General features: G+C 41.7%; 1 protein-coding gene across 23 annotated transcripts in view; it reads left to right on the forward strand.

Moving 5' to 3' along the window:
- The window catches only part of Celf2 (CUGBP Elav-like family member 2), a 788,139-nt gene that overhangs the window by 750,694 nt on the left and 13,189 nt on the right, over positions 1-24,256 (forward strand). For 11 of the 23 annotated variants that reach the window (XM_048812770.1, XM_048812760.1, XM_048812765.1 and 8 more), the window contains 2 exons: positions 15,022-15,153; positions 21,601-21,798. In XM_048812770.1, coding sequence (XP_048668727.1) covers positions 15,022-15,153; positions 21,601-21,798 — 330 coding nt within the window. The remainder of the gene's footprint in view (positions 1-15,021; positions 15,154-21,600; positions 21,799-24,256) is intronic. The other 12 variants (XM_048812761.1, XM_048812775.1, XM_048812764.1 and 9 more) reach the window with 3 other exon arrangements.

The following is a 24,256-nucleotide window of genomic DNA, read 5'->3' on the forward strand; positions in this document are numbered from 1 at the left end:
AGAAAACAGTACAACTATTTTGGACATTAAAAATATATTATCCATATCAGTTTCTCACTTTTCAAAATATTTGCTATCATGGACTAAAAAGCCTCAAAAGTAATTACAAGTCAATATCTAGTCCTCTGGACCCTGAATTTTCCTCTCACCAATATTCTGGACACTAGTAATGCTCCATCGGGGCCAATGTCACATCAGGCAAGTTCCTTACCACTTTCCTTGTGAATTGGAAGTGGATATTGAAAACAATAGTGGTGCAGATGTTTATGGGGTAAGATGTATTATTCTATTAGACTGTTGAAGAGGGAGATCAACACAGCTCAGAACCTTCGTCCGTACTTTCTGACACCACTCCCCTTCTCCCTCCCCATAAAAAGTCTTTTAGGGAATAAACTAAAATGAGAGGTGTGGTTACTGTAGAATAATTAGGCCCCATGGGAGAAGAGACACTCTGCATTTTGTTAATGCCCTAGGGTTGTGATTAGTTAATAATGATAGTGCCCGTGTCATTGCATAATTATTCTACCTCCTTACAATCTTCCTGCACTGTTGGAATACAGATTCCAAGCTCGTCTGAGGCAACAGCAACCGCAGGCTCCTGTGTCCTGAGTATATTTGGTGGATACAAGCAATTTTCTCTGTGTTTACAGTTATTTTATTTCCTCAACCACAAAGCCACTGTGCTCTCGCTATCTAATTATTCTGTGGGAAGTGGTTAATGAATGCACTGAAGGCACATTCTTGCTGTCTTCTGTTAATGTTGTTTTGTGCAGCTTCAAAGAAAAATCTCTTGCTGTCTGGGGAAAGAGGGGAGGAAAGTTAGGATGAGAAAATTAACTTATTTGGTCCCTAGAAAGCAAGGTCCTTTCTGGGATAGACTTAACGCTAGGCATGACCTGCAAATATGTGGATAAACGACAGGGGGATTTCTTCATGTAGGAAAAGGTTGAAGTGAGGAGGTGGTAAAGGCGAGGTTGACAGTCCCCTGATGGCCAATTGTTCTGCCTTTTGTTGTGCACCTGACTCTTCAGAGGGTGAAGGGATAGCCAGTTGCTGTACGTGCCAACAGCCAGCCTCACCCCTTATTAGGAACCCAGTTCCTCACCCAGCCTTCTCACAAATGAGACAAATGTAGGTTTATTCCATCAGTTTCTGATCACAGAGCAAGTGATAGGGAAGGTGGGGTCATCGAGGATGACCTTTGATTTGGCCCTGCCTCTGCTCCTTCCTGCCTGTGCATAGGAGTAGATGCTTGGGAGCCCAGAGTGGACATACAGTCACTCCTGTTTAAGAGTTACATCTGAGGAAGGAAGGGTGCTTCTGGCCTTGTTCAGGAGACACTAAGGCAGCAGCTGGCTTCATCGGGTATATTTTTAATAATATGCACATTTTCTGTGGTATGACAGCAGAGAGCATAAGTCTTGTGCTGAGCCCAGCTTCAGCTGTATAGTTAGGAGCCCTTGCCTGCTCAGAGTGTCCTCAGCCTGAGCATGCTAGATAAGGGGGCCCATCTACCTGCCTCGGCCTGCAGTAGAATCTCCTTCCACTCATTCACTCGTCGAATGCCTAGTTAGTGCCTCTGGTGTGTCAATGACTCTTGCAGGTTCTAGGGAATAAAACAGGCAACAATCCTGCTCCTTGGGTTTTTGTTTGTTTGTTTGTTTAATATGCAGAACAGAACCATAATTTCTTATTCTTATTTGGTATTTTATCTGCCTCCTATAACTATCCTCCTTTCCTGTCACAAGTCAAACTTTACCTCTCTCTATAATCTTTCACTTTCTCATGCCTCCAGCTAAATTTTATACCTTGCCCTAAGGGAAATTGATAGAACTGCACCAGACATCCCTGAGACCAGTGGTTCTCAAACAAGAGTGTGGAAAAGAAGCAGAGGGCTTGGTGAAGTCAGATTCCTCAGCCCCACAGCCAGGGATTCAGCTCAGCAGCTTGGTGAGCCTAGGAAGTAAGTGCAGGAGGACCTCCACTAAATCCAAAGGAGAAAAAAAATGACCTTTCACCATGGAATTCACATGTGGTCACGGTGTCCCCAGAAGCAGTATGGCAACTGATCCAAGCCAACAACAGTTCTGACCAAATGGTCTTCAGAGTTGTCTCAGCAGCCCTTGGCCATGGCTTGGAGGGAGTTGACACCAGTCCGCCTTCTTCGTCGTGGTCATTTTTCTCCATGGTTTGGTCACTTAGGATTTAAGTTGGGTGTGCTCAGCGTGGCAGGTGCTGGATGGTTCCCCCACCCCCACCCCGGGACAAGAGATTAGGAGCTACTGAGATGAATGATGGGGCTTGTAGCTTCCTTGTTCCTCTTGTTCCTGGGTCTCTAACAGAGCTGGGTGTTCACGTTTCCCAGTTTCGCTGCGGGCAGTGAAGACTGGCCCCTTCACAAAGTTCTGCCTTCCTGGAGTCCTCATGTCCCTGCCAGAAGCAGCCATCATGGTTGGCACTAGTAAAGACAATAAGCTTTTCAAAAGTAGGTTGATGGGCCCTCCGAGGCCACCAAGCTTAGCCAGGGGTCTGCAGAAACCCCTTGATGTCTGACTCTCCAGGGCCTCTGCCTTCTTGTTTCCACAAACAGGAACAAAGCTCCCCTGAGGCGGCTTGGCTCACTTTAGAAGCCACCGTTTCCCAGACATTCTCCTTTATATTGACCTGAAATCTACCTCTTTAAAAACTCCCCTCGCTGATCCCAGTTTTGGTCTCTTGAGCTACAAAGAATCTTTTTGATGTCAAGACTGGTCCCTCCCTTGGTCTTCTTTCTGGGCTAAAGAAACTGTCTCTCATTCAACTTGACTTTCATGTCTGGTCACCCTCTTCTGGATGCTTTTGAGACTCTGTGCCCCCACACCTTTCCGGTTGACCAGAGTAATAATAAAAGCTGCAGAATTTTTCATCATCCATGTAGTTGCCTCTTGGGGAGCAGGGGATGTTGCATCTTCAGGTGTTGTGAAATAAATGGAAAAACCACTTCTCCTTGGAGAACAGAATGACCAGACATCCCCATTTGGAGAGACTCACTAAATGTTTCTGTCACCAACTGTTCTCCATAAGTGCCACCTCATTCTATTCTCACGACCATTCTGAGGTAGGTCATGTTGCTCCCACTCTGATTAATTCCGAGCATCAGCTAAATTGGGCAGATTGCCAGAGGTCTTACAGATTGGAAGCAACAGAGCCAAATAATCAAAGGTGGATCTGGATGACTTCAAGTTCACAGCTTCTATAAATCAATCTCTGCAGTAGCCACAAGATTGATCCAGGAGGTAAGTTGGATGTTCAGTTCGATATCAGCATGGTGTCCACTCTCTAGAGCGAGTCGGCTATGTTTAAATCCTGGCTCTACTGCTTACAGTGGTGCGACCTTCCATGACTTACTCTACCTCACAGGATGATTACGGATAACTAAATTAGATGATATGTGTACAGTACTTAGAATAATAGCTAGCACATGGTAACAGTCAAAAGACAGTAGCTTTGTTCTTGGAGTGATCTGGAGAACATATAGTTTTCTGTTGCTGCTGTGACCAGTGACCATAAACGTAGTTGCTTCAAACAGCACACATTTCTGTTATCTCACTTTTCTGTCCATCAAAGATCCACCAGAGTTACTGGGTTTGTTCAGAGTGTCAGCAGGCAGCCTCCCTTGTGTAGGTACTAGGGGAGAACCCATTTTTCTTGCCTTCTCCAACTTCTACAGGCTACTAACTTGACTTGGCTCCTCCTTCCATCTTCAGAGCTAACAATGTCGGGCCAAGTCCTTCTCATGCTGCCATCTTTGTGGATTTTTTCTTCCAGTTCCCTCTTCCACTCATGTGAATCCACATGGACAATCCCAGATAATATTCCAGTGATCAGCTGATGAGCAACTTTAATTCCATCTGCCATTTTAATTCTTCTGCACCATGTGATCTGACATGCTCCCTTTTTATTGTTGTTTTTTGGTACTGGGGATGGAACCCAGAGCCTTGTGTATACAAAGCACATACTCTACCACCGAGCATCCTCCTAACCCCAAATGAAACTTTCTATTAGGTAAGATCAGTCGTGCCTGTTATCTGGGCTGCTTTAGGAAAGTCTGCACTGCAACTATCATACATCTAAGTGGCAGAAGCCATGTGGCCATCCCATGCAGGCCAAGCACAGAGCTACAATGCTGCACACAGCTACAATGCTGGCTTCCCTTTGAGTCCCTCACGTGTGCACTGGGCCAGTTCATTGAGCATTCTGAGTCTTGGGTGTGGAGGAAAGGATTCCTGTCTCTTTCTCAGGCTGCCTGGGAAGATCCCACGTGCAGTGAAAGAATATATCTGACAAACATATGATTATTATTGAGAGGGATTAGGGAAAAGAAACCAGGAGCTGCACTTAGCTGGGTGGGTTCAGCACTCAGCTGTTTGAGATATTGGACAGTAGTTATTTCTGGTGATCTAGCACCGTCTTCTTTCTTTTTAAGAACCCTCTGTAGGAAGGGGCCAGATGATGCAGGCGCCCATACTGTGACCTATGGTTTTGACCTGCGCCAAGAAACTCTTCTGGATGAAAGAATTATTTATTATTTTATTATCATTTATAAATTTATTATTCACCCAAGACAGACCACAGCTGAGGAGAAAGAACCCATCCTGTCCTCTCTGTTGGGATTGGTGTGGGGATCACTGTTGTTTTTCTAACAATGAACTAACCCGGTCAGATGAGCAAAGAAATTCTGTGACCAAGTCAGAGTAGGCATGGCCTCACTACCAACCTCTCTTGCCCACCTTGCTCCACACATTCTCTGACACCCCCACAGTTTTCACAGAAGAGCACAAGCTGTGTCTGCTAGTAAAGACCTGGCTTTCAGTCGCTGCATGTGCATTTCCTTTCCTGGTTAGCCTTTGCTCAGGACATCTCTGGGCCGTGTTAGATAGGTTTTAACAGTGGTAAAGCAGGTGACAGATGCAACACATGGCAGATGATCTCTGCGAGCATGAACAGTTGCTGCCCCCACCGCATCCTCCAAGCTTGCTTCTGCAAACCCTTGTGGGGAGGAAGTGACATTCTACTGACAGAGGCATTCTGAGTGATTATGATCCACCATTTCTATACCACCTTCTGAAAGGCTCCTTGAGCATTTCGTAAATAGTTTCAGTGAAAAAAATGAAGGATGCAGCTCCCAGTGGAGACTGAAGGCAGTTTTAGGTGGGCAGAATGCAGTTACTCAAGACAGCCTCTTGCCAGTGTGCCAACACTGGAATAAGAAAGTTCATGTGTTGGAGGTCTTTAATTTGTCCCTGTCTATTTATCTAGGATCTTTTCTCTATCATGCATCTACTGAACTCTTAAGCAATCTCAACCAAATACTTAAAAATTACATGATAAATTTGAGTTTTTCTTTTGGCTTAAACAGCTTATTAAAATTCAGATGGTTCTTAAAAGTAATTAGATGAGCAGTTGAGAGATCTTTTTCCATGTGAGGCTCAAGTTAAGGTGAATTTTCAAAGTACAGTCCACTAACACAGAGTACATGGAACCTTCTTGTTTTAAGCCACTGCGTCTAGTTACTTAGTCTCAGTTTTAATTCCTCTCTGTCCCGTTATTCACCTTCTCTTCATCTTTCTACCAGGTCTTCCAAGAATCACGTAAGAGGTGAGAAGATATGTTCAGAACTATTAGTATAGCCAGTCTTTCTGGGTTTTTAAATATATAGGAAACAAAGACATAAACAGACTTCAAATTCGTGTGTTGTTTATTATCAGTGACAAAATGGGCCTGCTGCATTTCTAAGCCTCCACTTCTCCCATAGCCCCTAAACCCAGGCCTGCTCCTTGCTTGTGAGCTACGTGTCTCTTTAAGGAGTTCTCTCCAACTTGCTGTTCACCATTACACCTGTGAATTGTCCACATAAGAGGCAGAGTACCACTTTCACACCCTCTTCTTCAAAACTACATTATAGATCTGAAGGACCTCAGAAGTCATCCATGAGTGTTTTAGTCATCTTTGAGTCACTATGATCAAAACATCTGACAAGAACATCTTAGAGGAGGAAGTTTATTTTGGCTCAAGGTTTTAGAAATTTAGTCCACGGTCGGCCAACTCCATACCTCTGGGCCCAAAGTGAGGCAGAACATCATGGCAGAAGGGTATGGTGGAGGAAAGCAGCTCAGTACATGGCAATAGGAATTTGCTCACCAGGCACAAAAAAAATAAACCCCAAAGGAATGCCCCCAGTGACCTACCTCCTTCAGCCACATTCTACCTGCCTACAGTTACCATCCATTTAATCCATTCAAGTGGATTAATCCACTGATCAGTTTATAGCTCTGAACATATCACCTCTGAACATTCTTGCATTATCTCACACATGAGCTCTTGGGGGACACCCCACATCCCAACTATAACAATGACCTGTGAGCCCAACCAGCTGTGGTGTCATTCAGCTCCTTTCTCTCACCTCTGTATGAAGCGCTAGCCAGGGGGCCACTGACAAGTCTCCTTCCCATGGCTTTATATTTCTCTGGGTGAGAGCAACAGCACGCAGCATCAGTGGGTTCCTGATTCCTGGTGTGGATATCATGGGAAGAGGGGCGTCAAGCCTGGTACCTGGGTCCTTGCTATGATTTGCTAGGAGGTATAGGTGATGAAGAGTCATGACGTCATCAATAACTGAAGTTGTTCACACTGAAAAGTCAAGAAAACTTTCTTGGGTTACTGTATGAAACATATCCCACACAGTCCTGTCTCCAGTAAGTGATGAAGATCTCAGTCTCCAAAGAGTGCCGGATACTGTGCCAACTTCACACAGACCACCTTACTGAACCCTCATGATGAGTTAGATGCTTTATTTTTAAGCATCCATTAAAAAGCAATGAAGTGTCGGGCGCAGTGGTGCATGTAATCCCAGTAGCTTGAGAGGCTGAGGCAGAAGGATCTCTAGTTCAAAGCCAGCCTCAACAATGGCAGTGTGCTAATAAGCAACTCAGTGAGACCCTGTATCTAATAAATTTTTAAAAATGGGGCTGGGGATGAGGCTTAGTGGTTGAGTGCCCCTGAGTTCAATCCCCGGTACCCCCCCCCTCCCCAGAAAAAAAGCAATGAAGCAGATGTTTGGAAGAACAGTTTGGGTCCAAGCACTCTGTCCTTACAACCTTACCTCCAGTGATTGGTTTTAAGATTCCACTGGAAGGAAGTAGTTGGGTTACTTATGTAGAGTCACAGCTTATTTCTCAGTAGCTGTGGGGCCAAGCTGGGCTCTTTTTCCTGCCCTTCTCAGCAATGACCAGGCCTCCATGGTGCTTCCGCTGCTCACTGTGGATCAGAAGCAGGGTCACATTTCCATGTTAGAGTGCAGAGGATTCGAGACTAATGAGGTCTGTGCACAAAGTAAGCTTCAGACTTGGAGAATAAAGCCCTACCATACATTTGGTATCTCCAGCAATTTCAGTGACAGCCCAGGCAGCAGCACAGTGGCAGGTCCTTCATACAGGCCACCAGGAGGAAGATGTGCAGCAGGCCTTTCTCACCTATTGATCTTCATGCTTTGGCACCCGCTTCTGCCTCAGTGGTGTGAGTGGCAGCCAAGTTCAGGGCTGTCTGACAACAACAGGAGCTTGTCATGCTTCTTAGAGAATCTGGCGCCTCAGTGTCCTCCCTTCCACACCTCATTCTGGTTGGCAGTTTGGTGGTTCTTCCCTTTTTTTGTGCTGTGTGAGGAATATCTCATCTCCTCAGCCTGTTCTTTTTCATTCCCTTCCCTTAGATATGAAGGAACAGAAAAACAGAGACCTGAATAAATAAGCATTTCCCGACAGTCACTGCGCACCTGCACTGGTGTCGATTTACTAGCTATATTTTGTCAGGACAGACTCCTTGTGATTTTCCTTTGCCCTAATGAAACATAGGTTTCCATGACAGCATATTAAGCTCCTTTGCAATGCAAGAAGTTGACCGGTCTTTTCCTCCAAAACTTCCATGAATCTGTATCAGTCTTATATTAGCATGGCCTCTGAGCACCATACAGTTATGGTTGGCATGATGCGTGGTTTTCCATCCTTTAACAGACTTATGAGAGTTCCATAAGTCTTTTTTCACTTTACAGTGGTTTGAAGATAGTCTGTATTCAGTGGAACACATACTTAAGATTTTGAATTTTGATCCTTTCCTGACTAGCACCTTATGGCATAGTACTTTCTGATGGGCTGGGCAGTAGCAGTGAGCCCCAGCTCCTGGCCAGTCACATGGTCACCAGGGGAAGCCCTGGTCCTCCACAGTGTCCCATGCTGCCAAGCTTGGGGTAGGTAGGCTGGGTGGGTTAGGTGCATTTCTGACTTTACGATATTTTAAATTCATGATGGATTATTGGGACATGATCCCATTACAAGTAGAGAAGCATGTATATTTTCTGTTTATATAAAGATATAAGTGTGAGACACTCTTAAGTGTGTCTCCTTTAGTCAGCATAGTTGGATCTTATTTGGAATTTATGGTTAAATGCAGTTATATGATTAATGCTTTTAAGAAAATACCTGCTTTTTGATTACTGCTTTTATGAATATGGTTGAACTTATGCTGAGCATAGTAGTGCACACTTATAATCCCAGAAACTCAGAAGAATGAGGCAGGAGGATTACTAGTTCAAGGTCAGCCTCAGCAATTTAGTGAGACCCTAAGCAACGTAGTGAGACCCTGTCTCAAAATTAAAAATAAAAAGGGCTTGGGGTGCATCTAAGTGGTTAAGCACCCCTAGGTTAAATCCCTAGTACAAAAAAAATTAATATGGTTGAATTTATGCCTGCCATTTTACTTCTTGTCTTCTGTGTTCATGTCTGCTAGTCTTCCCTTATTGTTTTATTTTACATTAATTAAATATTTTCTAGTACAAAATTTTAATTCAATATTTTTTTAATATTTTAAAAATTTATTTCCTTAGTGGTTATTCTAGGGATTCTAACATAGAACATATCAAAAGCTACTTCCAGTTTATATTAATTTCAGCAAGATATAGAAATGTTCTTTCTATGTAATTCTTTTCCATCCTACCTTTTTCTGCTATTATTTATTTACATATTATGTTTCTATATATTAAAGATCCAATAACATAGTGCTATATTTACTACTTTATAAAATCTTATGTCTTTTGAATAAACTAAAAGAATGGCAAGAAAGTACATATTTTATTTACAGAGTCCATGTGGAACCTTATTTACAATTTCTAGTTCTCTTTATTTCTTCCTGCAAATTCAAGTTACCCTCTGGTGTATCTCCTTGCACCAATACAGTGGCATCAACCCATTTCTTTTGTGCTGTTATTGTCAAATATGTACATTTCAATATATTATGCACCAACCAATACGATCATATAAGTGTTTTAAGTCAACTAAATTTTAATTAGTTAAGAGGAAAACTTCAATTGTATTCTCATAATTACATAATTGCTTATATTTGGTGGTTTTTTTTTTAAATGTGTGGATTTATATTACAATTTGGAATCATTTGTGTTCAGCCTGAAGAACTTCATTATTTCTTGTAAGGAAGGTCTATTGGCAATGAATTTTATCCCCCCCACCCCCATCTAGGAACATCTTCCTTTCTTCTTCATTTGCTGGATATAATTTTTAATTGATGGGGTGTTTTTGTTGTTGGTGGTGGTGATTTGCTTTTCAGAACTTTGAATATATCCTACTGTAACCTGACATTGTTTATGCTGAGAAGTGAGCAGTGAAACTTCTGGAATTCCCTTGTACATGAGTAGTCTTTTTTCCTCTTATTTCTTTCAAGATAGTAAAAGCTGTCAGCATTTTTACTATCATGAGCCTGGGTATACAGCATTTTGTAATTTTTTATCCTATTTGGATTTTATTGGTTTTCTTGCATGTTTTGATTCTTTTTTTTCCATCAAATTTGGAAAATTATAAGCCATTACCTCTTCAAATATTTTAGCTGGTCTCTTCTCTCTCCTTTCAGTATATGCATTACATGTATGAATATGTGTGCTTAATGGTGTGCCATATTTCTGAGCTTGTTCATTTTCTTTTTCTCTCTATTCTTCAGAATGTACAGTATCTATAAATATAAAAGTTCACTCATTTTTCTGCCATTTCATACTTACTATTGAACCCTATGGTGACTTTTTCATTTCAATTCTTTGCTTTTCAGCTCTAGAATTTCTATATTCTTTTAATAATTTCCCTTTTGATTAGTATTATTTGATGATGAAACACTGCCATGTTCTTTAATTCTTTAAGTATGATTTTCTTTAGTTCTTTGAAAATTTTTATAATGGCTGCTTTCATGTCTTTGCAATGTCTAATATCTGGGCCCTCTCAAACACACTTTGTCTACTTTTTTCTTCTATAGGGGTCATACTTTGTTTCTTTGCAGGTCTATAATTTTTTGTTAACAACTGGACATTCTAGATAATGTATCATAGGAGTTCTGGATACTAATCCTCCTCACTCACTCCACTCCCTCCCCCACTGGTTTCTTGTTTGCTTATTTGCTTAGCAACTTAGTAAAACTAGTTCAGTGAGATCCAGTCCCCTAAGTGTGGCTCTGATGTCATTCCTCAGTAGGCACAGATTTGGGCTGAGTGACATTTTGCTTTTTCCTTTTAAATGGGTTTCTTCCAAATGGCTCTGTGAGTGCCTCACTGCCTGATCTTGGTTGAATTTCTGGCTGTCACATCCATTTGTTAGCCTCGGCCAGTTGCTTGCTCTATTTGTCTTAGCCTTGTAGCATATAGTGTCCCCACAGTCTGATCTAATAAATCCTTTTGTAAGTGTCCTCTTTGAGCTAGTTCTCGAGTCTTGCTCTGACCTCAGGAGCTCCTCTTAGCTGGTCTGCTCTGCTGTCATGAAGCTGTCAGCCTCCTTTTAATTGTTCACCATCAAATTTTTTGTTTCCAAGAGCACCCTAGGCTTGAACTTTGTCACACTTTATTCCAAATGAATTCACTCCCCCCAGAAGATCTGTGGATCTCTGTGTTCTTAAGGCCTAGCACATCCTCTAGACAGAATCTGAGTGTCACTCTTCCAGAGCTGGTGTAGGGACAACAGCCTGCTTTTCTCTGAATGACACCTCGGGTCTATATGAGAGTTGCTGTCCCAGGGTGGTAGCACTTTGTCTTCTTGGCTTCCCTTTCTCAGAATAGAACCTCCAGCCTATAAATGAGTGGTGAGGGTGAATGGAGCCAGAACGCTGCCTATTAGCAGAGATTGGTTGAGGAAAAGAGCTCCTGCAAAGGGGCATAGTGGGGATTAGATATGCTGGGGGGTCTCTTCTTGCCTGGAAGAACCACAACCCTAGATTTGGAGCTGTACTTTGTGATTTTTTTATTATGTGTTTAACTATCTTGGAACATTATTTCTGGAAAGTTGAAGACAGGCCCTTTGGGGAATGCTTTACAATTGATTCTGAAAGATAGTAGGAGAAAGGACAAGTTGGGGACCTCTTTAAAAGGCCTGACCTGTCTTCTTGACCATACTCGCCCAGAGTAGAGCTTCCATTTTACTGAGCTTCGAGGTGGTAGGGAAGAGGTGGTACCAGTTAAGGGAGCCTGTTATGGTTCCGATGCCACAAATTCTCTCTGTTCTTACTGAGCTTTGGTAAGTTTTCCTAAGAAAAATCTCTATATATATGTATATGCACTTAGGACAGAGACTTTTAAATAGTTAAATTTTACAGATTTCACCAGTTATGATTGTTTGGGGACAAGATCCTTAGATAGCTTCATACTGCCATTCTAGAAATGGTTCCCTTGTGTCACTTAAAACTGTGTGGATTTTTCTAAGTCTTTATTACTGGTTTAGAATCCAAACATGCTTTGGGGATAGGCTTTATTCACGGGCACAGCAATCTGGTAAGGACTGTTACATGTAGACTCACATCAAATGGCACATGGGGACAACTTGTGTTTCTAGCAGTTTAGTTGGTCATCAGAAGACCCTCCCACTAAAGAAAACTAAATTGTATAATGAGTTATTGTTACGAATATTTTTAGTCACATCAAAAACTAAAATAATTAGTAGAATACACAGATATCAATAATGAAGTAAAAGAGACAGCCCAGAGAATTGAGTAGCACATTGAAGATGCGTTTTTCTCTTAAGGACATTTGATGAATCAGGAACTTGAGCATCAGTTCTCAGAAGCTCCTACAACCTGAGTGATACACAAAAGTCCAGAGCCCACCTGCCGTACCTAATGGGAGGCCATCCCTCTATACGTCTGAAACACCAAAAGGCCAAGCTTTTAGTGGAAGAGAAACAAGAAATATTCCCCTTTAGGAAACGATACAGAAGAAGGAGAGTATCTCCCTGAGAATTATTACAGGGCATGAGCTTGCAACCCAACTTTATCTGGGTGGTCAAAAATCCTCAAGCCTTTTAAAGAGGTCCCCAGCTTGTCCTTTCCTCTAGGACCTTTCAGAATCAAATGTAAAGCATCCTCAAAAGGGCCTGTCTTCAACCCAAGCCTCAAAGATTTCCCAGAAATAATGTTCTAAGAGAGTTAACTCAGAATAAAAACATCACAATGCACACATGTAAACCATGGACTGAGAGTAAGAAGGAACATAGTTAGACATCATATTCATAGCCACCAAGACCTCAGATGGTGGAATTATTAGCATGCAACAGAAAAAGAAGGTACAATTAATACCATTTTAAAGGATTTGAAAATGAAAAAGCAATTATGAAAAATAACCACACATTGATAAACTTCAGAAGTGAGAAACTGATCAAAATGTAAAATTTAATGGACATATAAGCATATTAGATAACACTGAGTGAATTTGATGGGTAAATGTTGATGAAATACATTTATCTTTGGCTGTTCTAGGTTGACAGTTTATTTATCTCGGCATACTACTACACTCTGCCTTCCATTATTAATACTGACATGCCAGGTATTAGATGGCTAATTGTGTTCCTTTGAGGGTTGTTTTGTTTTGGTTTTGCCTGGCCATTTTAAAGACATTTTTGTCATCTTTGGTGTTCTGCGTCTTTCACTATGGTACATCCACGATTTGTTTTATTTTCTCTGCTTGGAATTCATTGTGATCTTTGAATATGTGGATGGGGGGGTGAGAGGGTACCAGTCCTGGAAAGTTCTTGGTCACTAACTTTTCTGATATTACTCCTCATTCTCTTTTTTTCCCTCAGGAACTTGAGCTAGACACATTAGATCTATTCCATATCATTTGATCACCCATATTTTCTGTTTCTCACTTAGGTATAAATCTCCACAAATCTGTCTTCCAGCTCACCAAATTCTTTCTTCATATTGAAGCCCAAGAATTATTGTTAATTTTGTTATGCACAAGTTTTTGGTTTTAAAACAAAAAGTCCATAATTTTTAGAACTGCAGTATGAAGTATGTGTCAGTGAGGTGATGTAAGGTCTAAAATTTACCTTAACATACACTTATAAAGAGGGTTAGATGGGTTCTTGAGCATTGCAGAACGTGGATGTTGATCTATAGGATTTTGTTTTATTACTGTCTCTGCTGTTATGTTTGAAAAGTCTCATAATGTAAGAGGACCAGAAACATTGACTTGGATTTATAAAATTTTCTTTAAATTTTTTCTTAAATAAAAACAATATAAGGTGTCAGAAGTCAGTGCCTTTCACGAACAGAAATCTGACAAGGTGGGGAATTCATTTTTTTAAGAATCTGATTTGACTTCATCCAAAAGGAACCACAAACAAGGTGCATTTCAAGCAGTGCTTTGTGGTCTCTGAAGGCAGCGCAGGGGTGAGTTCTTCTGGGCAGGAGCATTTGGGCTATCCTAGATGCTAGATGGAAAGGATGTCCACATGCTCAGCATTTCACAGCTAGAAATGGACCAAGTGCTGCTTCCCCGACCCCACTAGGTACTGGGGATTGAACCCAGAAGTACTTTACCACTAAGCTACATCTCCAGTCCTTTTTTTCTTTGAAACAGGGTTTCAATAAGTTGCTAAGGCTGTCCTCAAACGTACAGTCCTCTTGCCTTAGCCTCCTGAATCACTGGGATTACAGGTGTGTACCACTACACCCAGCCCAAGTGCTTCTTTTAGCAGCTGTCGGAATCAAGTTTAGCCAGATGTCCATCACCATAAGGCAAAACATTGTCTGTGATAAAGGTCAGCAGATTGTAAACCCATACAAATGTAAGGCACTTTTCATTTTGAGAAGCAATCATAAGTGCAAAAGGAAGTTACTCTGGAAAACCACTTTGGGAAACCATTTTGGGGGTAAAAAAAAAAAATTGGAAAGCCACCTTGAAAAATATTGGGTAGTTCCTCGAAATGTTAAAAACAGGTTTATCATATGACCCAGAATTTCCAATCCTAGGTATATACTCAAGAATTAAAACCATGTGTGCCTACATAAAAAGTTGAAATCAAATATTCACAGCATCATTATTTACAATGCTCAAAAGTGGAAACAACCCAAAGGTCCACAACTGAAGAATGGATGAACAAGGTATAAAGCTATTCACATAATGAATGTAAGTCAGCAGCAAAAAGTGAATGAGGTACTGGTACATGTCACCACAGAGACAAACCTTGAAAACACTATGCTTAGTGAAAGAAGTTAATCATAAAAGATCGCATATCCGTAGGGTAAGAAAGCCAAGAATTGCCATTTGACTCCCCCATCTCTGCCCCTTTTTTGTGACATTAATTTTCAGGCTGATTGACAAGGAAGCTAAGGGGACAGAGACTGTTTAAAGTGGGGATGATGGAAGATCATGCAAATGACAGGCCTCCCAGTCACAAAGGTTTCCCTACTACCCAGCAGCGAACATGTTCACTGCATTGGCAAGAGAGCAGCTATGAGCTATGATGATCTCTTTAATCACCAGATCTAATGTCAAAATTGCTATGCATATAATCCCATTGTCTCTCACCCAAAAAACACAAAGGAGATTGTGGATTTCTGATGACGAAGTGACTCCTCGTTTTCTGTGATGAAGGCAGACTGCTTCCCAGGACAGCTAGCTTGCACTCATCTGTGCTTTTTCTCTCCCTTTTCTCCTCTGTTTTTCAGTGGCTGCTTCAACCCCCAACTCCACTGCTGGTGCAGCCATGAATTCCTTGACCTCTCTTGGGACTCTGCAAGGACTGGCTGGAGCCACTGTTGGACTGAATAATATTAATGCACTAGCAGGTACCATAAACAGTGAGTATTTGCTGCTCTGGTGGACAGCCTTCCCCCAAATTCTCCACAGAAAATGGCCATCCAGAAATGACCTAAAAAGGATATGGAATGGGGAGAACTAAAACTTGGGATGGAGGAGCACATGCTTTGACAGGCCAAAGCTATCTACATTCATTGTATCTCAAAAAATGCCCAGCCCCTTCCCACCCCCAGATTCTTTGTACCGGCTACTGTAAGTCCTCACCCATAGTGGGGTTGACAGATCTTTTCAGCTTTCAAGGAGTTTGTCTGGGTTTTGACTTTCTCCTGCTGCGAGGCAATATGTAATAATAGAAAATTAGGCTGAGACGCTGTGTCCAGCTCTGCTGCCCATCAATTGTAGGAACTCAGGCCAACCACAGCTCCCTCTCTGGGCTTCAGAGTCTCCATTTGGAAAAAAAAAGAAAGTTCTGGATAAGAAGATCTTAAAGGTGCCCTCCAGGTTGAAAATCCAAATAGTATTTACAATTACACAGGGGGGAAATGAGGTCTCTAAAGGAAAAGAAACTGAGTAGAGGAGAGGTGCTGCTGGAAAGAGCGTCATCTGGAATCTTCATCGAGCACCTGTGGGCATGGGTCACTGTACAGCAGTGACTGTATAAATTAGGGGCATCATTTCACTGTAAGGGGGTGAAACAGGTTTGGAAGCAAATAGCTTACCAAAATATACTTGGTTCTGAAACACATGGACTCACTAAGAAATTCTAGGATCTATGCTCTGTAGCCCACCTGTCCTTGTTCCTGCCTGTCCATTTTGGATCCATGAGAGGAGTGTTGCCCAGGCCTGAGGTTAAGTCATATTTTAGGCTTGTGCCTGGCATTGGGGTCTTGCACTGGGGAAGCTGATCCTCAGCGCACAGAGGGAACGCCTGATTTGCCTGTCTCTCCATTCAGTCACCTTGGGGCCTGAAAGTAGCCAAGCCTAGGAGGTCCATGACAGCCAACAGAGCTTTCTGAGGAATTTCAGACCTACGTACCTATCAGAGACCACAGACAACCTAATACCTGCCCATTTTGGTTTTTAATAAAAAAGGCATTCATTATTTGCCCTACTTTAATCTATGATTCAATAAGTAAACTGTTTTTAAAGGGTGATCAGACCGTACAATTTTTTAAGCCAAAAATTCCAACAATTTTATACTTTGAAAGCTCAAAAACACCATGCAGTTTGTTTGGTTAAAAAAAAAAAATGTCTGAAATTCATCCATATGCAAATTAACCTGATAAGAAAATAAATCACATGTTTAGAAGTAGGAAATGTTCAGGTTTCATTAAAGCCTTTAATTCAGATGCTCTGAGAAAAGAAAAACTTGGAATGAGTTTTGTCTGAGCACAAGAAAACATTTTCCTTCCAAATGTGATGGCTCTCAGTTAGCACAGAGTACATGACGTGACCATCTGACCACCAGAATGTTTCATTCCAGTTAGAACTGTCTCCAGCCTTGCCGCTCTCCAGCAGCTGAGCAGGAGCCCCACTGCCTTGCCTCCTGTTTCTGGTACAGCTCCTCTCTGCCCCGTCCTACAGAAGCACCAGCCCACTGTCCTCACATAGGCTGAGGACGTGTTCGCACATCCCCTCATGCTGCTTCTCTTGCCCCAGGACCTAGTTCCCCTCAAACAAGGACTTTGATTTGATCGCCTGCCTGTCCTTGGTCTGCAGAGTAACAGGCCAGTGGGAATGGTTGTCCTCCTCAGCACGTGCTCATGACTGCTGTGTGTGTGTCCTCTCGTCTGTGTCCTGCTCCCCTCCACCCTACTCTGTTGTACGTTGCTGGGCTTTCCCCATCGTTATCATGAGGACACAAGAGAGACTTTGTTGAATGCCAAAGAAATCATGGCTAGTTCTTGTGTGGAGTCTTATGTTATACCGAGTCTGCTCTGGCAAGGACAACAGGTTGAAATCATTTTGCTTCTCTGAATTCTTTGCCGTTGGGTTAAAAGAGTATGTTCCGTTCATGGGAAATGAAGAATGTTTTTGGTTTCTAATAACCCCTACTGGTCAGTATAAACCAGGAAAATGTTTAATTCAACCAAAACTCGGGCACAAATGGAAAGATACATTCCTTCTCATTCAATTAGTATTACTAGTACAGAGCTCTTTTACACTCTCAACTTTGGCTTGGAACTAATAATTGCTGCTTGTCTCAAATTAAATATCTAGAGAAAACCTTCTACAATAGAATATCCCCTTTCAGATCATTCTTCCTCAACAGAAATGACAGTGCTATCTGTTCTACAGGATAAGTCTCAAAGCAGGCAATCAAGGAATGGTCACCTGAACAGTGACCTTCTAAAACAGTTGACCTTAGCTTCCAGGTCATTGCTCTTTTCTACCCACTCTGTCCCAGGAGCCATTACATGCTACCTTGAGGAGAGTATTCTGGTTTTCTGAATACACCCATCTCTTCTATGGTCAAAGCAGCCAGCAAGAGAATAGGTGGCTGACTCAGCTTGGCCTAGATTTGACCCTCCTCCCTGCCAGAGGCCTCACCACTGCCTTAGGAGGACTCTTCCCTTAGCAGATAAGTAGCTAAATTAAACTGTTCAAATTTGATAGCCTTTTTCTTCCCTTATACTTTAATGAATGGAGGGGCTTAAAAAATTTCTTTAGGGAAAGATAAAAAAGCAGAAATCGGCAAGATCAGAAGAAGTAACATAGAACAATGTATAACAAAGATACAGAATAACAGTAGGTACCTCTACATCGCAGATACATCCACCCAAGTCTGTACCTGATTTGGTATGTTTAAATGTAAGTCAAGTGGCATCCTTACTTTTCCTGTTTAAATTGCATAATTCTTCCAAATGACTTTACTATACAGTGCTTAACATTATGATTGTTTGAATATAACAGCCACGAATTCCTGGTGGAAAATATTTATGGAACTATTTTACGTAAAGTACAGAAAAGAGAAGATGCTTTGGACACATTATTGTAGCTTGTCATTCGTTATTTGCATTGCAAAATTACTGTTTGAATATGTGTAATTGGAATTTACAAGGATGTATGCGGTTAGATACACACACAAGCACACATAGTCTGCACACATTTGTAACCTTTTAACACAGGCATATAGGAAAGTGCCACTAACTGTATGCACATCCATATCCATTTCCCTGGTTCCAAACACTTTTATTTAGGTTCTCACTCACTAGCTTAGACTAGATTTAGAAGGATAAATCCCATCTGTACTAAGGAAGCTTATCCCAGTGAATCGGTTACAAACCTATGAGAACACCCTAATACATTCCTCACTTCTTATTTAAAATCTGGCTGAGTAGCTTGGAAATAAGTGGAGTCTACCTCTGAATCTACTTTCCAGGACCATATCTTCATGTTCATATTTACGGGAATGTCTGTATCATTTAAAAAGATTGACTCAGTAAGCTCACAGCTTCTTGGTCTCTGTCAGTTGAGGACTAAATGTGAAGCACTTGGTTATCAGGCTGTATAACCCCATACTGACCACCAGTTCCAGAGACCTCCCTTGCAGAGGCTTCTACCCCAGTTATTTGCTTCCAGCTCTGCTCATCCAAATAGTAAGCAGAACGATCTAGATTAAATGGGAGGAAATTGTCAATCCATTTGGCCTTTTCAAAAAAGCCCCTTATTCTTTTTAAGTGGAGCATTTTATTCAACTTAACTTTCTTTAGACCTCCGTTTCTATTGTCTAGGACTTTGAGAGGTCATCAGGTACAAGCAGCTGGGCTAACTAATTGTATCTTTATATAGTGAGTATTTAATACAGAAGAATGTTAGTTAATTCACAGGAACTACTCTCAAAAGTCGAAATCTTCCTTTGATGGCTCTTCAAACTCTACCATATAATCCATTATTGTATCCAGGATTTGTCAAAAAAAAACCCATCCCAGTTTTCTAAGATAGTTTCGGGGTTAGGTATTCTCAATGAATTTGTACTTGTTAGAGCTCTGACCCATTTTTTTTTCCAGAAAGATGGTGATCTTTCATAGAGGAGCAAGCTCTAGGCTAGAGAGGCCAAACCCTCCCTCCATTATCTGCACAGGTTCCTCACTAGTCCCTCCTTGGGCATTTATACCCTGTCACTTTGGTTCCTCCTCTGTCAGCCCACTCCTCCCCCCTGTCCAGAGGGCGACCACTATCACTGTCTCCCATACATGTGGTACCCACAGAGGCAAACAAAACTCTGCAGAAGGCAGGTTTTCCCAGGCTATAATCTAAAAAAACAGCCAACCACAGTGAAGTATAACCAGGAAGAACAGAGGACATGGCTAGAATGTCAGTTGCTAGAGCCTCAAACCTCACAAGGCTTCTATGTAGTCCTGAAACATCCTTCCATCATTTCAAGAGCATGAAGTTCATTCTGTTTTAAGAGGGAAAAAAAAGTTTGGTCAAAAGAGCAAAAGAGTTCAAAGTAAAAAATAAGAGACTCCTGACCCGCAAAATAAGAAAGGCTACATCCAGAGGGAAGGGGGTTGGAGTTTGGGGTACCAGTGACAACTGCAGTAAGATGTCATCTGTGTGTCTGACAGAGGGGAGAAGCCATGCTGCAGGGCTGTAGACCACAGGAAGTCACGCATGGGGTGTGTGTGGCAAGGCCCTGGAACTCCAAGGCCCTTGTCTGACAAGCTACCAAGGAGATGGGGTGCTCTCGCCCATTCATGGAGTGGCAGGGACATATGGAGATATTAGAGTGGAGCCGAGGCCTTCATCCATGCTACACAGAGCTCCCAGGTTTCTAGGTTCTTCAACAGTGTTTATTTGCATGACCAGAAAGAGAACAGACTCCTTCACAGGAAGAATTTAAAGCAGATCCAGCAGGACCTCTGCTGGCCACCACCTTTGTTCAGCTGCATCTGCTTGTGACCACTTCTTTCTCAGGGAGCTGTTATTCCATTCTCAACCTTTCAAGCTTATCTTGCCTCCTCCACATCCTTCTTTGAGGATAATGTATCCCATTACCACCTTCCAAGGCCTAGTTCTGTCTCCTCAAGCCCCCCAGTAGGAATCACAGACCTGAGGAGCTACGAGAGTCCTCTACCATTAAGCCATGGTCCAATCATATCTTGCATGTTGTCCTTTTCATCTAAGAGATGAAGTTGGCAAAATATCAGAAGCACTTATGGGGTAAACAGGATACTCCCCACCTGCTCTATTTCCTGTGGATGGCAAGCAGTAGCATTGATAGGGGTGTTCTTTGATGCCGCAGTATACATTTGCAAGCATCCTACCTTAGCTGTCCTGTTCTCATTAGACTTCTATCAATTTTTTCCAGTTATTCATCCATGTTATTTTAATATCTCTAATCAATAACTCTAATCCCATCAAGATTTTCATTAATGTTTTTCTCAGAAACAGATCTTTAAAAAAAAAAAAAAAACTTTTTGATCATCAAGGGAACTAAAGGCAATTGTGATGTCACCTCTTCCATTTCCTGAGTTCATAAGAATGTTGACACTCTATGAAGCATTGCTTGTTCTGACTCATTACTCAGGGAAAATATGATACAATCAACAACTAGAATAGAGCAGCCAGCATGCAAGGACAAATACAAAAGAGCTACTGGTCAATATTCAGTTCCCATCAGTTAATAGCCAGGATCCAGTTTACAAACACTGTGTCACTGCTGGCCGGAAAACATGACATGAAGCACCATCACTAGCAGAAACCCCAGTTACCTGGGCATTGATTAATATGCATGTGTGCACACACATGTAGGCAATCAGCATTTGCTGATAAAAACCACACCAAGAGTCTTGGTTAATTGAATAAGTTGCCTGAGTTCTCTGCAATATGGAAAGAACCCATCCTTTTGTTCTTTGATTATAAATTAGCTAGGCTGTTTACCTTATTCCTAAGACCCTAGGCCCTGACCACGTCCTTCAATCGTTTAGGAAAGCCAGTTAATGGAACTGCTGACTCACTGGTTTACAGAGCACAAAATTTGTCTGCTCTGCCATCTCATCAGACAGCTTAAAGGGAAAAAGTTTTATTTTATTTTTGCCCCCTCAACCCCTTGAGCCATCCCCTGGCTCCTCAAAGAGCCCAGTAAATAGATTTAAGTGTACAGATGTTACAGGCCTCTGCCACTAATGTGTTTTTACATGCTTCTAAGCTCTAAGAAGCAGAAGGGCTTTTATTTCAGAAAGATAACAATGGTACTTGCCAGTAGCACACTGCATGGAATTAAGATGTATTGTCTAACTGTAGTGCCTCGATGAACTTTGATCACTGGCCTAGGGAGACAGGGCTATCATTGCTTAGGTGTTCCCCCACCATTATTGTGATTTATTTCTTCATAGTTTCGTTTCTGATTTTGTTGGTTTAATTGGTGTGCTGGCTGCATGCACTTGCTGTTGTACTTGTGTCAAATGATTCTCGAACTTCCTTTGGAAAGCACTAATGAATAAGTGCTATTTCTCTTCTCTATTGTTGGGTTTTTTGTAAAGTTGCTCAAATGCTCTCAGGTATGGCGGCTCTGAATGGAGGACTTGGCGCCACAGGCTTGACGAATGGCACGGCTGGCACCATGGACGCCCTCACCCAGGCCTACTCAGGAATCCAGCAGTATGCGGCAGCCGCGCTGCCCACGCTGTACAGCCAGAGCTTGCTGCAACAGCAGAGCGCTGCAGGCAGCCAGAAGGAAGGTAGGTGCCTGCCCTGGGCGGGCCTGGCGGGCCCAGCCCTACCCACACTTGCCTTTAGAGCACGGCTTAGAAGATGTGGAATGGAACAGGTGTCGTAAAGAAAGCACTTGCTTTTTGCTAATATTTACATTTTTAAAAAATGGCCCTGGGCTGGGGATATAGCTTAGTTGGTGCTTCCCTCGAATGCACAAGGCCCTGGGTTCAATCACCAGAACCACAAAAAAAAAAAAAAAAAAAGCCAGCCTAAGACTTTCTATCAGTCTTCTCTTCTGTTCATCTTATATTTATCTTTCAGTTTTTCATCCATCTCTTAAGATGAACTTCTACCCATTGGGCATTTAAATGTACTTATTCATTGCTGCCATAAAATAATTCCCAGATCAGTACAGACCATGAGTTTCTCCCTTTAGGAGAAGCTGCTCATTAGCAGAAGGGGATGAATGGACACAGGTTTGTGCCAGAGCCCCAGGTTTGCAGCGTCCACTCACTCTGTAATTGTGTGGCTGCCTCTCAGTAGGCAACAATTCTCAGGCTAATGATAAAATCCACGATTAGGATCGACTTGGTCTTTGTTTAATTGGGGGTCTTTGGGGAAAGCAAGTAAGTGACTGATTGCCTTGCTTCTGAGGCAAAATAAACTTCAAGAAGTTAATGCTAAGAATAAATTAAAGCTAATTATAAGATGGCTAATGACCTAGTCCAAATAAGGATAGTTTGTCATTCTTCCTTTTGATTTCTTCTTCCTTAATTGAAGTTGATATAAAGCAGAATCATCAACATGCTATTTATCTTCTTTCTTCCTTATTTAGAATGTGAGAAAAGAAGCTAGAATAGGGAAATAATAAAGAAGATTTTTAAAAATTCCTTTCTCCCTTTCCCTTACTCTATTGTTCCAAAAGGCTTTTGTCTGAATACTCTGACTTTAAGCATGGTGTTCTATAAGAATTAGAAAAGTTTTACTTAGTAAATTTGTGATTTTTAAGAGGACACAGCTTAAAAGATACCCATGTGTTTAAAAAAAAAAAAGAATAAGGTTTTCCCCTTTGATAAATAACCATAGAGATCATTAAATATGAAAGATACGATAGTCTAAGTTCATCACTTCAGCTTTCTCTCTGCTCTCGCTGTATCTGTGATTACAGCTTTTTTAACATACACACTGCTGGATGTGAAAGGGACTCTTGTCATGAGCACCAGAGGTCTCCCCCAAGAAAAGCTGTTTACTTGGTCCCTTTGGGGTCTATCACGGTGACAGATGTGGACAGCAGGAGGGATCCTGTAAGATAATGTTATCCTCAGACAAAGAACATAAAACTAGTTTCCCCCACGTGGCTTTAGAGAATCCTGGTCACCTCTCCATTATCTAACAGGCCTTAGAACAAACCACATAGCTTGTGTCACTGAGAAAAATGTCCTCATCAAGACTCAAAATTCAGTGGTTTAAGGATAAAGCCTGGACCCTGAAGTAAAGTTTTTCTGAACTATCTCACCCTAGCCCACTGCCCTAAGTTGGTTTGCCTTAAGTTTTAGGGATTTGTAAAACAAATCAAAATAACTTTGCTAACTTTAGGTACATGGGCTCTCGGCATGGTTGAGAGTTCTTATCTGTGGTGGTAGTGGTGGTAGGTTTCCATTTGTCCAGTTTTTTGTTTTGTTTTTCCATCACCCCACACTTTATCATACCTGGGCAATTAGTAAGACCCTGTCTCAAAACAAAAAAATAAAAGGGCTGGAGATCTGACTCAGTGGTAGAGTCAGATCTGGGTTCAATCCCCAGTACCACAGAAAAAGGGAGAGGGGATTATACAGGATGAGGAAAAAAACACAATCCTACTACATAATTCCAATACTAAATAGATTTTTAGATTTCCTACTCCATAGTTCTGTCCTTCAGTCAAAAGAAATGAGAGGCAACTTGATGTATTTAGTCCTGAACCCTAATATATTTTTCCCATGGTAAAATAATTTTAAATAATCTTTGCCCCAGTTAAATCTTCTGAGGGATTATGGGGTCCCTATGGATGTAAGTGCAGAAAAGCTCATCACCTTTCTTGCCATTCCTAAACATCCTCTGACCACTCTCACACCTTTCCATATTCTGTCCTTGTAGGCAGCAAGTCATACACACACGAGTAGTTACAGCCTACAGCCTTTAAGTACCCCAGCAAGTACTGGTGGTCTGTGCTTGTCAGGTGCCCTGTGAGAAATAAGGACTACAAACATCTCAACCAGCTGGAGCCAGTGAATATAACATAGATAACTCTCCCATGTTAAAATGCCATGGAAGAGAGAAATGGGACAAAACAGAGATTTGCAGATGGTAGACAGGTTTTTATTACTTCTAGGGGCAAAGAAGATGATGAGTTTCAAGTGAAATCCTTAAAAAAATATATATTTAGTTATTTTGGTACCAGATGCCTGCCTCAGTTGCAAACAAGGGTGGTTTTCATATGAAATT

This window comes from Marmota marmota, unplaced genomic scaffold, assembly GCF_001458135.2.
Source record: "Marmota marmota marmota unplaced genomic scaffold, marMar, whole genome shotgun sequence".
NCBI classification, from domain to species: domain Eukaryota; kingdom Metazoa; phylum Chordata; class Mammalia; order Rodentia; family Sciuridae; genus Marmota; species Marmota marmota.